General features: G+C 46.2%; 1 protein-coding gene across 11 annotated transcripts in view; it reads right to left on the minus strand.

Moving 5' to 3' along the window:
- Positions 1-459: 459 nt before the first annotated feature.
- Wt1 (WT1 transcription factor) overlaps positions 460-13,861 on the minus strand; it is a 46,637-nt gene continuing 33,235 nt past the window's right edge. For 8 of the 11 annotated variants that reach the window (XM_085696717.2, XM_048443679.3, XM_085696721.2 and 5 more), the window contains 5 exons: positions 10,122-10,218; positions 7,044-7,194; positions 4,977-5,066; positions 4,012-4,104; positions 460-1,829 (listed from right to left, as the gene is read on the minus strand). In XM_085696717.2, coding sequence (XP_085552843.2) covers positions 1,708-1,829; positions 4,012-4,104; positions 4,977-5,066; positions 7,044-7,194; positions 10,122-10,218 — 553 coding nt within the window. In that variant the 3' untranslated portion in view covers positions 460-1,707. The remainder of the gene's footprint in view (positions 1,830-4,011; positions 4,105-4,976; positions 5,067-7,043; positions 7,195-10,121; positions 10,219-13,861) is intronic. The other 3 variants (XM_085696718.2, XM_085696716.2, XM_085696720.2) reach the window with 1 other exon arrangement.

Raw genomic sequence — 13,861 nt, forward strand, 5'->3', positions numbered from 1 at the left:
TCCTAGGAAGTCTAAGCAGTTTCCCGCCTGCTGAGGTGAATCATGGCAGCTTCCGTTGTCAATCCGGTTGTGTTAGGTCTTCTCTTCTTCCCTCCTGATCCTGGGAAGGTATCAGTGAGCTTTCCAGAAAGGCTGGAAATCAGTGGAGCCTCGATATTCTCTTCTGTTAGTCTGGATATGATGCAGTGAGGATTTGATTAAAATAAGCCTTGAAACAGAATACCCACCAGAGGATGAGCAAGCCACCCAACCATCCCAAAAGGACGATCTCTTCATGGTGCAGGGTGAAGGTGGAACCCTGATACTCTGAAGATAGGTCATTCCCAAAGCCCAACAGTTAGAAGTTGACTGTGGTCAGGGGTCTGGATGGACCACGCATGCTGATGGCATGATTACCTATTTAAAAGAGGTTCAACTGGCTTTGAGATTCGAACGCAATACAACCAACAGACTCCTGCATTTTCTTTTTGAATAGACTTTAATTGACAGCCAAGTGAAAAAAAATGCAGGTTACATTTTTAGTATTATCATCAATACACTGTAAGATTGACATCCACACAGTGATGAATCTAATATCCATATGCCTCCTAATTTTAGTTGACAAAGAGCACATCATATATACATATATATTTACACAGTATTTCAAGCAACAGTAAATAATAAACTCCCTCCCTTTAAAAAAAACAACAACACACATACACATCTTTAAACAATGGATTTCCTCACAATAATATATCTCCCCCCCCCCCCCACATACTTGCAGAGTTAAAGATACTTAAGTTACTTAAGAACAGTCTTACCAGTGAAGATCCTGGACCAGCCCCTAGTTTCTCTTAAAGTCATTTTAATTTTTACAACTCGAAGCCACATAGCCAGTGTGGTCTTTACATTCTAAAGACACCCCAGATGATGGAAATGAATTCTTCCGTTTCCTTTGCATGAAAAGAAACGTACATCTCTGAAGATGTACCTAATTACAGCTAAAAAATAAATCAAAAACATTTTTAAAAAATCTCTGCTCTTTAAACATTATTTCTTAAGAGCACGGTGCTAATGTTAGCAATGACTAGCTAAACAGGAAGGCTCCTTCAGGTTTCTATACAGAGGTTCCGGTTAATTCTAATCCTAAAACCTATGAGCTTTAAAAGTCGCCTGATAGAATTCCTGCCTTCCAGGATTCCGGGTTTGCAGCCTGACCTCTGAAGTTCTGGGCGGGACTTGCCCCTGGTGCTTTGCTCTCTGATTTATTTCTTTCTAGGGCTGTTAGTAAACGGGAACCATGACAAAGTTTACATTAGCAGACACACACACACATGCCCTGGCCCTATAAATATCCCATGATGGAAAATGGAACAATCGCTCCCATCCTGGTGTGCATGAAGGAGAAGAGGAAGGTAGGGGGACATTAGCAACAATGTATCTTCTAACAGTGGAAAGTTCGGACGGAATGGCAATGCTCTTTCAACCAGCAAGACATCTTGAGCCACTTTTTCAGGCCTGTGAGTTAGCCAAAAGGAGGTGGAGCACAGACTCCTCCCAGCAGACCTGATAGGGTGTAGCCAAACACGTGTGCCGTCTTGGAAGTTGGTTGACGATTCACCATCAAGTCACTTTGTAGATGAGTGGGGAGGAATTTCGAAATCGGGTTTGAAAGCGGTTTGCACACTGTCCTGCCTGGGATGCTGAGCTGTCCCCCAGTCGGACCCCTCAAAGCGCCAGCTGGAGTTTGGTCATGTTTCTCTGGTGCATGTTGTGATGGCGGACTAATTCGTCTGACCGCGCGAACTTTTTCTGACAACTGTGCCACCGACAGCTGAAGGGCTTTTCACCTGTTGACACAATTGCCAGTTAGAGACGCTTGCAGCAGACTGACTGGGCGCAGGTTCAACTATCAAAGGCCCGAGCTAAATCACCATCAGATACCCGCCCTGGACTCCCCTGGGTCATTCCCTAAGCTAACCAACTGGTTCCTCACTGGCAGCCTGGGGTTAGCAAGACTTTTCCAGAAGGTTTTGAAAACCAGAAGTTCAATAAACATAATAAAGCGGAAAACTTGGTATGAGAGAAAAGCAACTCATACATTAAGGAGGTTTTGGAAACCTCTGTCTCATCTCTTAGATACTCTGTGACTTGTGCAAATGTTTCCCTTTTGCTATCTAGGTGTGACCTAAGCTGCAAGGGTCTGAACCCTGGATACTGTTGATTGACAGCTGATCAGCAATAGATCTGGGACTGAAGCTTTACTCTCTATATATAGATGATTAAAAATAAATCATGGACACCAATTTGTTTCCTATTTGATTATGTTTAATCCAGAGGATGATTCAGAACCAAGCTGTGTTAAAGGGGCGAGTCTAGCAGAACACCGGTTCTGCCAAATGGTTAAGTTGGTAAGACTGTTCATTCAGGAGCTCCCTCTCTCATTAAAGACAATAAATAGCTTGTATATAATACCTAACATACAAGCATCACTTACAGATGTATGTTCATTGCTTTGTATGTTTCTCAAAACAGCCTCACAACGAAATTTTATCTTCACTCTACTGATGAGGTTGCATGACTGTTGCGGACACATCCAGGCAGGGTTCAAACCCAGGCATGTCTAATCCTGAAGGCTACTCTCATCCCTGTGCCTTCCCCCTGTCCACCCCAGGGCTTGCTGAGGACAATGCCACAGGGGCTAAGTAAGCTCTGTGCCACCTGGAGGATCTTCCTGGGCTGTTGAGAGTCCCACTGAGAAATATCCCAAGAGATGTGTTGTTTGGGGGCCAGACTGGGTGACTGATCAAATATGGCATCAAATAGTTTGTTGGTGGCACCGGTTTGCAGGCAATGAGTTGTGCTGGGGCAATCTCCAGACTATTACCACGGGACTAAAAGGCAATTTGCCAGAAATACCCAAAGAAGGAGAACAAGACTGGGGCCCAGGTGCTCTGACAGTGTCTTAAGGAACAAGCTGTCTGTGTCGGGGACCGGGAGCTCCCCCAGAAACTTACAAGGCCTTCTGGTCTCCTACTCAGTATCCATCTGCTTTTCCTGCTCTGGTTCCTGCCTGCCACCCCCACCTCCTCATGGGCACTTTTTAACTCTTCCTCATACTGGTCCCCTCGGTGACACTCAGCTTGGCTATTCTGACTCTCTCTCCTCAGTTCCCTGGCTTCTCAGCATGACTATTTGAACACATGTTCTTTATCCAGGAGAAAGAACAATGGGGCTGAGGTGGGGCAGAACAGTCACTCCTGAGGTTGCTATCCAGTCGCTTGTGGCTCTGGGCAAATCATTTCATCACTATCCATTGTAGACTCAGCTGTTAAATGAGGGCTAAAAGCGCCTGCCCTACTCTTCTTCCAAGGTGCTGTAAAGATGAAGCGCTAACCTACAAGATGGCTCTGCTTCCTAAGGAAGTATATGAGTCACAAGGGTGGAGCTATTGTCATTGGGAAACTATCTCATCAGCCTGTGGCCAAGCATGGTTGCAGCAGCCAGTGGCTATGTTCATGGCCCGTTCTCCTTTCTGTGCTAGTATAAAGGAAACACACCCAAGAGTTTCTGTTAATCTAGCAAAAATCTAGACTCCTCGTGGAGCGTTAAGTAGGCAAAGAGTACACGCTCTAATCATGGCTGTGGAACGTGAACTCTCAGAAGAATGGAGCATCTCAAATGTCTGATCATGCTGAGGGTTGACTGTTCTATCCTGGAGCATCTCGAGTGTCTGATCATGCTGAGGGTTGACTGTTCTATCAGTGATACAGCAAACTGGGCATGTTGGGGACCAATGTATCTTCCCGCCTTTGCTCTGACCCGCCCCCCTCCCCCGGACATTCTCTTCCCATCTCTTTCCTACTCAGCGCTTTCCCACCCCTTCTCTGGATGACGTCATCATTTACCACATAAGGGCAGCTAGACACTGCCATTCAACTCTAGAATTTTCACATGAATCTCATTACAGTTTCACTCAACAGTAGCTTAAAAAAAATAATGAAGAATAAATGTGAAGAAAAGTTTACGCACTTGTTTTACCTGTATGAGTCCTGGTGTGGGTCTTCAGGTGGTCGGACCGCGAAAACTTGCGCTGACAAGTTTTACACTGGAATGGTTTCACACCTAAACGGACAGAGAAGGTCTAGCCTCGGCCCTAACAGTGCGAGGCACAGTGACACACATAAGGCCTGCTTTCTGGCAGCTGGAGAAGCCTGGCAGATCCATCCCATCGGCCAGGTCTGTGTCTACCTGGACCTCACATTTCCTTGAGCCCCAGGCCCAGCAGAAGTCACCTGGTTCTGTACAGCAACCTCCAGGTGCTGCTCCTTGCTTGGGAACCACAAACATCCGGCTCTCACAGGCAGGCAAGTGTCATAGACTGAGGAAAGTGGATCACTGCATACTGGCTTCTCTCCATCGCTCTGGCTCCTAACTGAACCTCAGTGGGTCACCAGCCTGCTGTGGGATCTCCCTTGTGCTGTGTTCTCATGAGAAAAGTGACTCATTTCCTTTCTTTTCTCTTTCTCCTTTGTAAAGAAAGACTTAGTTTTTATTATTCATGTGGTGTGTGTGTGTGTGTGTGTGTGTGTGTGTGTGTGTGTATGTGTGTGTGTGTGTGTGTATGTGTGTGTGTGTGTGTGTGTGTGTGTGTGAGAGAGAGAGAGAGAGAGAGAGAGAGTGTATGTCATGTGTTGTACCCTTGGAGGCCAGAAGAGAGTATCAGATTCCCCGGAGCTGTGGTTACAGACACTGCCTGGTATGGATGCTGGGGACTGAACCCAAGTCCTCTTAAATAAGTGTTCTTAACTGCCAAGCCATCATCTCCACAGCCCCTCTCTTTTTAAAAAGACAAATCTCCAGATGAGGGGAAGAAAGTTGAAGAAATTAAATGGATAGTAGATCACTCTCTCATCCGTGCTCAGAGAAGACAGCCACAAAGTCAGCTCTAACCCAATGGCCTGTGGTTGCTGACAATGAGAAGTTAACCCACAAACCTGTGTGTCTCCTTTGGTGTCTTTTGAGCTGGTCAGAGCGAGAAAACCTTCTCTCACAATCCTTGAAGTCACACTGGTATGGTTTCTCACCTTAGGAAAGACACACGTTGTTTCAGAGTACAATGCTGGAAATCCGACCCCATCACTGCAAACCCTCCTGAATGCAGATGAAGGGATCCCCAGATGCCCAAAGCGCTTCGGGCGAGCTTGTTAGGGTAGTGCTGTGGACTTCCAGGAAGGTAAAAATCCCAGCTACACACATGCCCATGGACACCGGGAGGAGAGAATGAGGAAGCTCCGGGACTTAGGGTGTTGGGTGTGGCACAGTCCCCTCGCTGTGAAATGGAGCCAGTAATCTGACAACTGCAAAGGGTTCATGAACAGATTAGACCAGACCATGCAGAAAGGGAAGACTGGTGCCTCGCATGGAGGCAATGTTCAAAAAATACATATATTAGCAGCAACTATTTAAAGAAGTAAAAAAAAAGAAAGAAAGAAAGGAAACAAGTTATGACTCCTTGGTTGAATCTGAGATAGAATTCATCATGAGGCTGGCCTCATGAATTAAGTGTTCCATGTTTTACAGCCTGAATATTTGGTGTTCTCTGCTTCTGACTTCTTGTTCTTGGGTCCAACATAAATGACTCCATGGTGGTGAGACAACTCAATTAAGCCAGGAGCCGAAATATTTAGCAAGATTGTTCTTCTTTCATCTGAAAGGAGTCAGCAGTAGGATTGTGCAATCCTGGACTCCGAAAGAAGGGCCACACCCCTGTAGCCAAAGGAAAAATTCAGCCAAACACTGAGAGAAGAGCCCCCCTGGAGTGCATTGAGCTTCTGCAAGGGTCTCCACCTCCTGAAATTCTGAATCACTGAACTCTGGGATAGAGAGCAAGCTACTCGGAGGTCAGTAAAGCCTGTCCTTTGATGGACAGCTCCAAGCTGCCTTTTCTGCTCAGGACCACTGATTTTCCCCTGGCCTTTCTGTGTGTCTCCTGTAACTGACCTTACCACTCCTGAGCCCTCCTAACTCAACACCCTTCACCTCAATGTCTCCATCCCTACCCAACAAAGCTTTGGCCCTCACAAATGCCACTTGCTCTGCAATGCTATGTTATGAAACACCCCCACAGACTCATGCATTTCGCCCCTTGGTCAGAAGCTCCCCGTGCCATCTCCCCGAGAGATGTGGGACCTTTAGAACGAGAAGCCTTACAGGAAAAAGTGAGGGTGACCCTTGAGGCTTAGAGCCTGGTACCCTTCTGCCTCCTCTGTCCTGTCTCCCTCTGTTTCTTGATCCAAAGATGTGAACAAGCTGCCTCATTCTTCTATCGTCAAATCCAAAGATGTTCCCACCACTATACCCTCCCTGCAGTAATAAACTGTGCCCTCAAATGGGGAGCCAAATGAATCCGTTTGTCAGGTGACAGTGACAGTGGGACAGCCTGCTTGGAGACTCAATGACCTTCTTCATATTGCAGGATTAATTCTAGAACCTCTAAGTGTGTATTTGGACCTACCCTTCAGAGTCTCTAGTAACTTTGTCCATCAGTCTCTGGGCCATCTGATTGTACTATCCCTGGCTTGTCTTCCCTGCTAAAGATGCCAATAGTCCCTCAGAAAGAACACTACCTTTTTTTTTATTTAGGCTTAGAAAGACAGAGGCCTATGCTACAGCTCCTGTGGTACAATTTGATCCCATTTCCTCCAGGCCTAAGAACTGTACAGTGTAGGCATTACCAGCTTCATTGTCCATACAAGGTGCGTGGAGTAAAGGGATGGTGAGCAATTGGCCCAAGGTCTCACCAGTTGGTGGGTGAATGCAACGTTCAAACACATGCCACTTTTCTCCTATGGCGACTGTTTCCACCACCCTGTTCTGCTTCCCTGAAGATGGCTGACTTGCTATGATGGGAACCCGCATGCAAACAGTCCTGCAGCCTTGGCCAGTTGCTGTGGCCTGACCTGTGACATCCCACAAGTCACCTGTGTCCTTAGCAGTGTGAGAGTTCAGGATGGAAGCTCCTGCAGCACCACTGCTCGAGTCTGGACAGTGGACACACTTACCAGTGTGCTTCCGGCTGTGCATCTGTAAGTGGGACAGCTTAAAATATCTCTTATTGCAGCCTGGGTAAGCACACATGAAAGGGCGTTTCTCACTGGTCTCAGAGGCTGACCGCACAAGAGTCGGGGCCACTCCAGACACACGTCGCACATCCTGCGGGCAAAATATAAGAGATGTGGAGACCTCGCGCCACATGTGAGCATTCATGCCAGTGCCATAGGAAACTGGGCACTGAGATATACCAAAGGAAGAGAAGGTAGATATGATATGAGACCAAACACTGTTTGCCTCCGTCCCCTAGATACCTGTGGCAGACATCACTAGTGGATGATAGATGAGTAGATGAGGAAATTCTATGGAGCAGTGTTCTGATGTGAGTACTGCTGAGCACCAGAACTTGGATTTGAAATGAAGTCTCTTTGGGGCCCCTGATACAGACCTCTAGAGAAGAAACATTAGTGTCTGGAAAAGCTCCCAATCCATCTCTCATTTGGGACAGCAAGGTCTAGAATCCCAGACTGCATGTATGCCCACCCAACTGCAGGCTCGGCCATGTGATTATGGACTCAGTAAGAAAATGGATGAGGAAGTTCTTAGTAGTGAAAGACATGGGACACTGAGTGAGGCCCAACCTGACTGGAGCTTTACAAGTAAACAGATGATACACCAGTCTCTGGATCTGGGGCCTCTAAATTCACCAGAGTGCTATAGCATGTAATAATAATAATAACAATAATAATAATAATCAGCGTGTTCTTTAGCAGTGACACAGGCAAGCACCGGAAGCCCTCTGCCTTCTGTGCCCTTTGTCTGTCCTTCCCACAACACCGAGCGGTCCCTGTCATCTAGCAAGGGAGGCAAATCTCCTTTCTTGCCCTCAAGTTCAGCGATTCCTGGATAACAGGAATGATTCTTCCTTGTTCAATTACAGATGTGCCATCAGGACTGAAGAAATGGACTGCTGGCCCGGGAACACCCCTGTGATGGTGTAAAAACCTGCACCAACCACTGAGCCAGTGGTTCTCAGCCTTCCTAATGCTACAACCCGTTAACACAGATCCTCATGCTGTGGTTACGCCAACTATAAAATTATTTCATTGCTACTTCATAACTATAATGTTGCTGTTGTTATGATTCAGTTGTAAATACCTGATACGTTAGCTCAAGGAACCGCGCCCCACAGACTGAGAACCACTACTCTGAGCTCAGCAACTTCCTGTCCCGTGTGTTTTCTGATCTACACACACTCACATTCTTGTTCCTAATTCACTTGCCTTGCCCTGAGGAAAAGTTCTGTAGTGTCGTATTGTAAATACGGTATTGGAACTTCCTAGTATGTCAACCGTTTGCCTTTCTCCTGGGGTATGCAAGGAAATGGTGGCATAGAAGGAAATGGCAGGCAATGGTTTGTTTCTAGAAGAAAAAGAGTTAAGTGGGGAAATAACATGTATAGGAAGTGGAGTCTGCTAAAAGCCCTGACAGTGGCTCTGATAGCTGAATACAGCTGGAAGGACGGCACATTAACCTCTTCCGTCTCTTCTCACCCTCGATGAAGACTACGTAGGACTTAGACTGACAAGCAGCTGGTGTTGTCAGGCTGCGGTCTGGCAAAGGACGCTGATGATGTCTACTGTGAGACACTCAGATGAAACTCTGTGACAACCCCACCTTTCTGTGGCTTCTTTATTTCTCACCATGGAAAGGCTTGGAATGACAGAGCACCCTGACTTCCATGAAGTTGGGCTCCTTGCCCCTATCACACAGGGACTGGCTCTCATGCAGCTTAATTTCAAGCTTCTAACTTCCCTTGAAAGGATACACTAGCTGCTTCTCTTGTGGCCGTCCCTAGTCAGGTTTGTAGACCACAGATGTGAGTCCTTGATAATTGGGGCTCTAACTATTCAAAAGAAGCTTGGGATAGGAGTGGGATCTCCCCTGAATAACCTACATCAGGTTATTCATCACCCTGAATCTACAGGGTGAGATTCTTCGCTCACCCTGAGTCCTTTCCCTCCTATTTCTTCTAATAAACAATACTATTTAATTTCCACTAATGAACAATATTAATAAGCAAAATAAATATTGTGTAGTCCAATAAAATGTATATTGCACATCTCAGCACCCACTTACTAGCTACGTGGTTTTAGACAAGCCCCTTCTCTTCCCTCTTCAGTTTCCCCAACTATAATGTGTCTACCTCTTAGGAGTATAGCGGGGGCCACATCAGAGAACAAAGACCCTGCAAGGGAATCTGAAATCACCTTGCTGAGTCAAAAAAGCTAGGCTGAAAATGCAACGGAGTATCCAACATTCTGAGAAAGGGGCAGTGATGGTTGGGGAGAGAGAGGGACTGGAAAGGGGCATGATGCACACAGGTGGTGGAATACGAGCATTTTTGAGACAGCAAACTGTTCCATATGATAATAATAACAATAATATAATAAGTGACATTATGTGCATATCAAAACCCATAGGACTATACAACAAAACAGTTCAGTTACCAATAATACACCTACATCCACTGTAGCAAGTGTAGCCTACCCAAGTACCCTCTCTGAAAGTCATAGCAGGAGGACATTGGAACACTATAATTTCTGCGCATATTTTGTACAAACCTAGAAGCTAGATAAAGTCGATGTTTTAAAGTCTGTGTCTAAGTCTCACTTCATAGAACATGTCCAGCCCTAAGCAGTACTGTTGTTAATGCTATTATCAACACTTGGAAGGCAGTCTATGGTTGAGTACCTTACAATACAGATCAAATCTTAAAAGTCAAGGGTCCTGGTCACTAATTGAAATGCAAATGATCCACATGCAAGAAATGGACCACCCACTATGGAGAAGCAGAACGAATAATAAAGGAAGAAAGGATGGAAGTCTGCAGGAAGTATCTTGGTTGCAGTCACGCAAGGCAACATCTCTGCAAGGGCAGAGGGAGGGAGTTCCTTGGTACCCCCAGTGGAAGAGGAGCATCTCTGATGGCAAACACTTGCCAGGGCCAGGTGGTCCATCAGCCAAGACTGCAGGGCAGGTGAGCAGAAGAAGAGGTAGGGAAGGTGGCCTTTGGTTGGGCATCCTACCTGAATGCCTCGGAAGACTCCGTGGGTGTGTATTCTATACTGGGCACCACAGAGGATGGGGGTTGTGTGGTTCTCACTCTCGTACCCTGTGCCATGGCTGCAAACAAAAAGATGGAAGTTGGTTCCGGGCCATCTTTTGGAAATGCTGAGTCTTACCTTCTTCTATGAGGTCACTCTGGACCAGAGCTCTGTGAAAGCAGAGACCGTTCCACCCAAGTGTCACCACCTTATAGCCGCCGCCACCCCCAAACTCACCCCCAGAGGCAAACTGTCTGGGTCTGTGCTTCCTTCAGACAAGCCAAGAAAAGTCACAGTGGCGGGAGCTCGTCCCTGGCAAGCTGTTTACCAGCAGGCCGGCAGGGCAGTATCTCAGGAATGAGCAGAATGCCTCGGGCTTCATGTGAAGCGCACTGGGGCTTTGTCAGCACCTCATGACTCAGTTCTTACCAAATAGCACCAAGAAAAGTGATGACATTTACAAGAAGAGATGTCACGTCCTCAGAAGGGGGTGGGGCATGCACGTCTGTGGCTCCACTCAGTCCACTGATCAGTTTTTCAGATCAAGTTAACTGTGTGTGTGTGTTCCTGTGTGCGCAGTTGCATGTGCATTGTGTGTGAATGTGCATTTAGAGAACCTGAATAGACACCCTGTGTCTTCCTTGGTCTCTCTTCGCCTTATTTTTTTGGAACAGGTTCTCTCGCTGAACCAAGAGTCCCCCAGTTCAGCTAGGCTGACTGCACAGTGATTCTCCAGGGATCCCCCTGTCTCCACTTCCCCAGTGCTGAGGCTGCACGCACACCTGGATTTTTTACATGGGTTCTGGGGGGTTGACCTGAGGTTCTCATGTTTGCATGGCAAGTACTTCACTGACTGAGCCATCTCCCCATCCCCAACTTAACTCTTTGTGGCCATCCATGAGTACTGGACAATTGTCCTTCATTCCAGGCTGACCCACCTCCTAGGAAAGACATTGCTTGGTGTAACTCAGGACCACAAGTAAGGCCTTGGGAATGTGGAGCCTCAAAAGGAGCAACCTGAAAAGCCAGAATGTTCTGCTCTGAGAAGACTCTCTCCTTCAGGTACAGTCCTGGGATCGTTTCTACAGCGATGTTATTTGCAATCCAGTCAGCACAGAAATTCCCACCCACACTGACAATATATCAGAATTATATTGAGAATCACTGTGGGCTTGGGGATGAATCGGCTTCCATGCTTTCGTCTCTGTGAAAGGAAGCAGCTACTTCAAAAATACCAAGAAGCCCCACAAAAAAAAAAAAAATGAGCTAAAATGTGGTCATATTACTCAGAAACCCTAGGTGTATTCCTAAGATAAGTAAAAGCAGATATTTTTTAAAAATGTGTATACTGTCCTCTAGAAACATTGTTTATTCTCAAAAGTCAGCAATTAGACTCAACTCGCCAATCAACTTACAGAATAAAGAAGTATATTCACACAGTGGAAGGCTATTTGGCAAAATAGCCATGAGGTATTGATATGCTACTGTGAGTTTAATAACAAAAGCACAAAAGATCATGTACTGAAGAATTCGATTTATACAAAATTCACAGAGTAAGTCAATTAATAGAAAGTCATTTAGTGATTATTATTGCCTGGGACAAATTGAGTTGGGGAAACATGGGAATGATTACTGAAAATGTCCTAACTATCTAGGAATAGCCACACAAGTTTATAACTTTATTAGAAACCATTACACTATATGCTCTAAGTAGGGGAGCTATATGGTATGCAAAATCAACAAAACTCTTTTGAAATATTTTATAGCAAGCTGAGCATAGCAGTGCACACCTAAAATCCTAGCACTTGGGAGATGGAGACAGAAGGATCAGGAGTTTGAAATTAGCTGAAACGACATGAGACCTTTTCTCAAACAAACAAACACACAAAGTAATAACCACAATAAACTTTATAGTAGCATCGTTAAAGGCCTCCAAGTAAAACTAACTGACTGTCAGGCTGAGACCCTCTGCCTCTGCTACTCCAGCATCACGGATACCAGGGTATAGACAGGTGGCGAGACCCTGCCCCTGCCTCTCTGCCTCTGCCACTCCAGCATCACGGACACCAGGGTATAGACAGGTGACCTAGTCCATTAGCCCACTCTGTCTGATGGACTTAGGGAAGGCCTAGGGCTGACTCATCCCTAACTCCCCAGGGGAAAGAATTCCTGGAAGAGAGAAGTGTTTGCAAGGAAGGCTGTAGCGTCCACACAGTCCAGGGCCACGGCAGCTGCAGGGTTTCACATTCAGTTCTGGCTCACGCATTTTAGTAAGAAGGGTCTGTCTTCTTTGGACAGTTTGGGGAGGGAGGTGACTGTTCTGTTCCCCTAGCCCACTACACCATGTCTGTATATCTCATGATGACCGTTTCACTTGGTGTCAGTTGGCGGAAACTCCCCCTTACTGCTGCCTTCTGGTAAGCCATAGCGTGTGTGTTATTACACCACAGCCTTTTCTGTGTGTCTCCTCGGCTCCACACTAAACCGGACCCTTGAGTACAGAGTCCGCTCTCCTTTCTGCATGTTGTATCCTTAGTAACTAGAGTAAGCACGGAGCCCATAAACATCCCAGGTATGGCCTGAGTCTAAACCCTCTTCCACATGCTAATCTTTCAGTTCTTAAAAGACAGCCTTCCCAGCTACAGAGCTGGGTCAGCCATAACAGGGTGAAACGGAGTCTAAAGAGTTTAGCATTGGGACTTTAGCATGAATGCAAGAAGCTAGAGAAGCGGGGCCTCATCTGAAGAGATTCCATCTAAGTCACTCAGAATCAATACTTCAGTCAGGCATATATCACTGCGGCTGTGGGACACAGTCCAGCAGGGCTCACGCCTTGGGCTTGGGTTGCTTGGTTTAGTGTAGACGTAGGACAGCTTCTAGCATGACCAAGAATGACTAGTTCCACTTCACTCCAGCCCCAGAGCTCTTCCCCGGTCTAATAAAATCTAAACTCTCAAATTCCATCCCTAACTACCATGAACTGAGGACGGGATCCATGGCCTGAACTTATAGATATCTTTGTTTTAGGTAAAAACCGGTGTTTTAAATTCTATCCGGCTCGTCCCCCGCGTCATGCCCAGCTGCTGAAATCTTTCAGACTCCGGATTTGGCTTCCAAAACATTTGTTCTCCACCCCCAAGCTCATATCATCTCTACATCTGAAAAGCATCTTTCCAGGGCTGAGGTAAGAACTCAGTCAGCAAAGCATAGACCATGCAAGCAGGAGAGACTGAGTTCAATCCTCAGAAGCTATGTAAAAATCTAGCATGGTGATATGTGCTTGGAAGACCAGCCTGGGGAGGTAGAGACAGCTGGATCTCTGGAGCTCACTGACCAGCCAGTCTAAACTAATCAGCAAACTCCAAGCCAATGAAGAGACCCTGTCTCAAAAACTCAACGTAGATGATTCTCGGGGAATCACTCTGATGTCCTCTGATCTCTGTGAGCATATACACACTCACCCCAAATGCATATTCATAGACACGTTTGCACACAAGAGGTGCCGTCCCTAGCTGCTGATGCATGGTATATGATATATATATAATACATGTCAACTATTTCTCAGGGATATTGAGGTGATGGGATTCCAGAAGATCTCTCTGTGGTACAATTTGAAGGAAGCTATTATAGAAAAGTATCACATATGTGAATAGGGTACAGTCTGTTGGGGCAGAAGTTACCCTGAGACAGAAAGGCTCATGAAGACGATGGGGGACAAGGCA

Source organism: Myodes glareolus, chromosome 10 (genome assembly GCF_982192425.1).
Source record: "Myodes glareolus chromosome 10, mMyoGla1.1, whole genome shotgun sequence".
NCBI lineage: Eukaryota > Metazoa > Chordata > Mammalia > Rodentia > Cricetidae > Myodes > Myodes glareolus.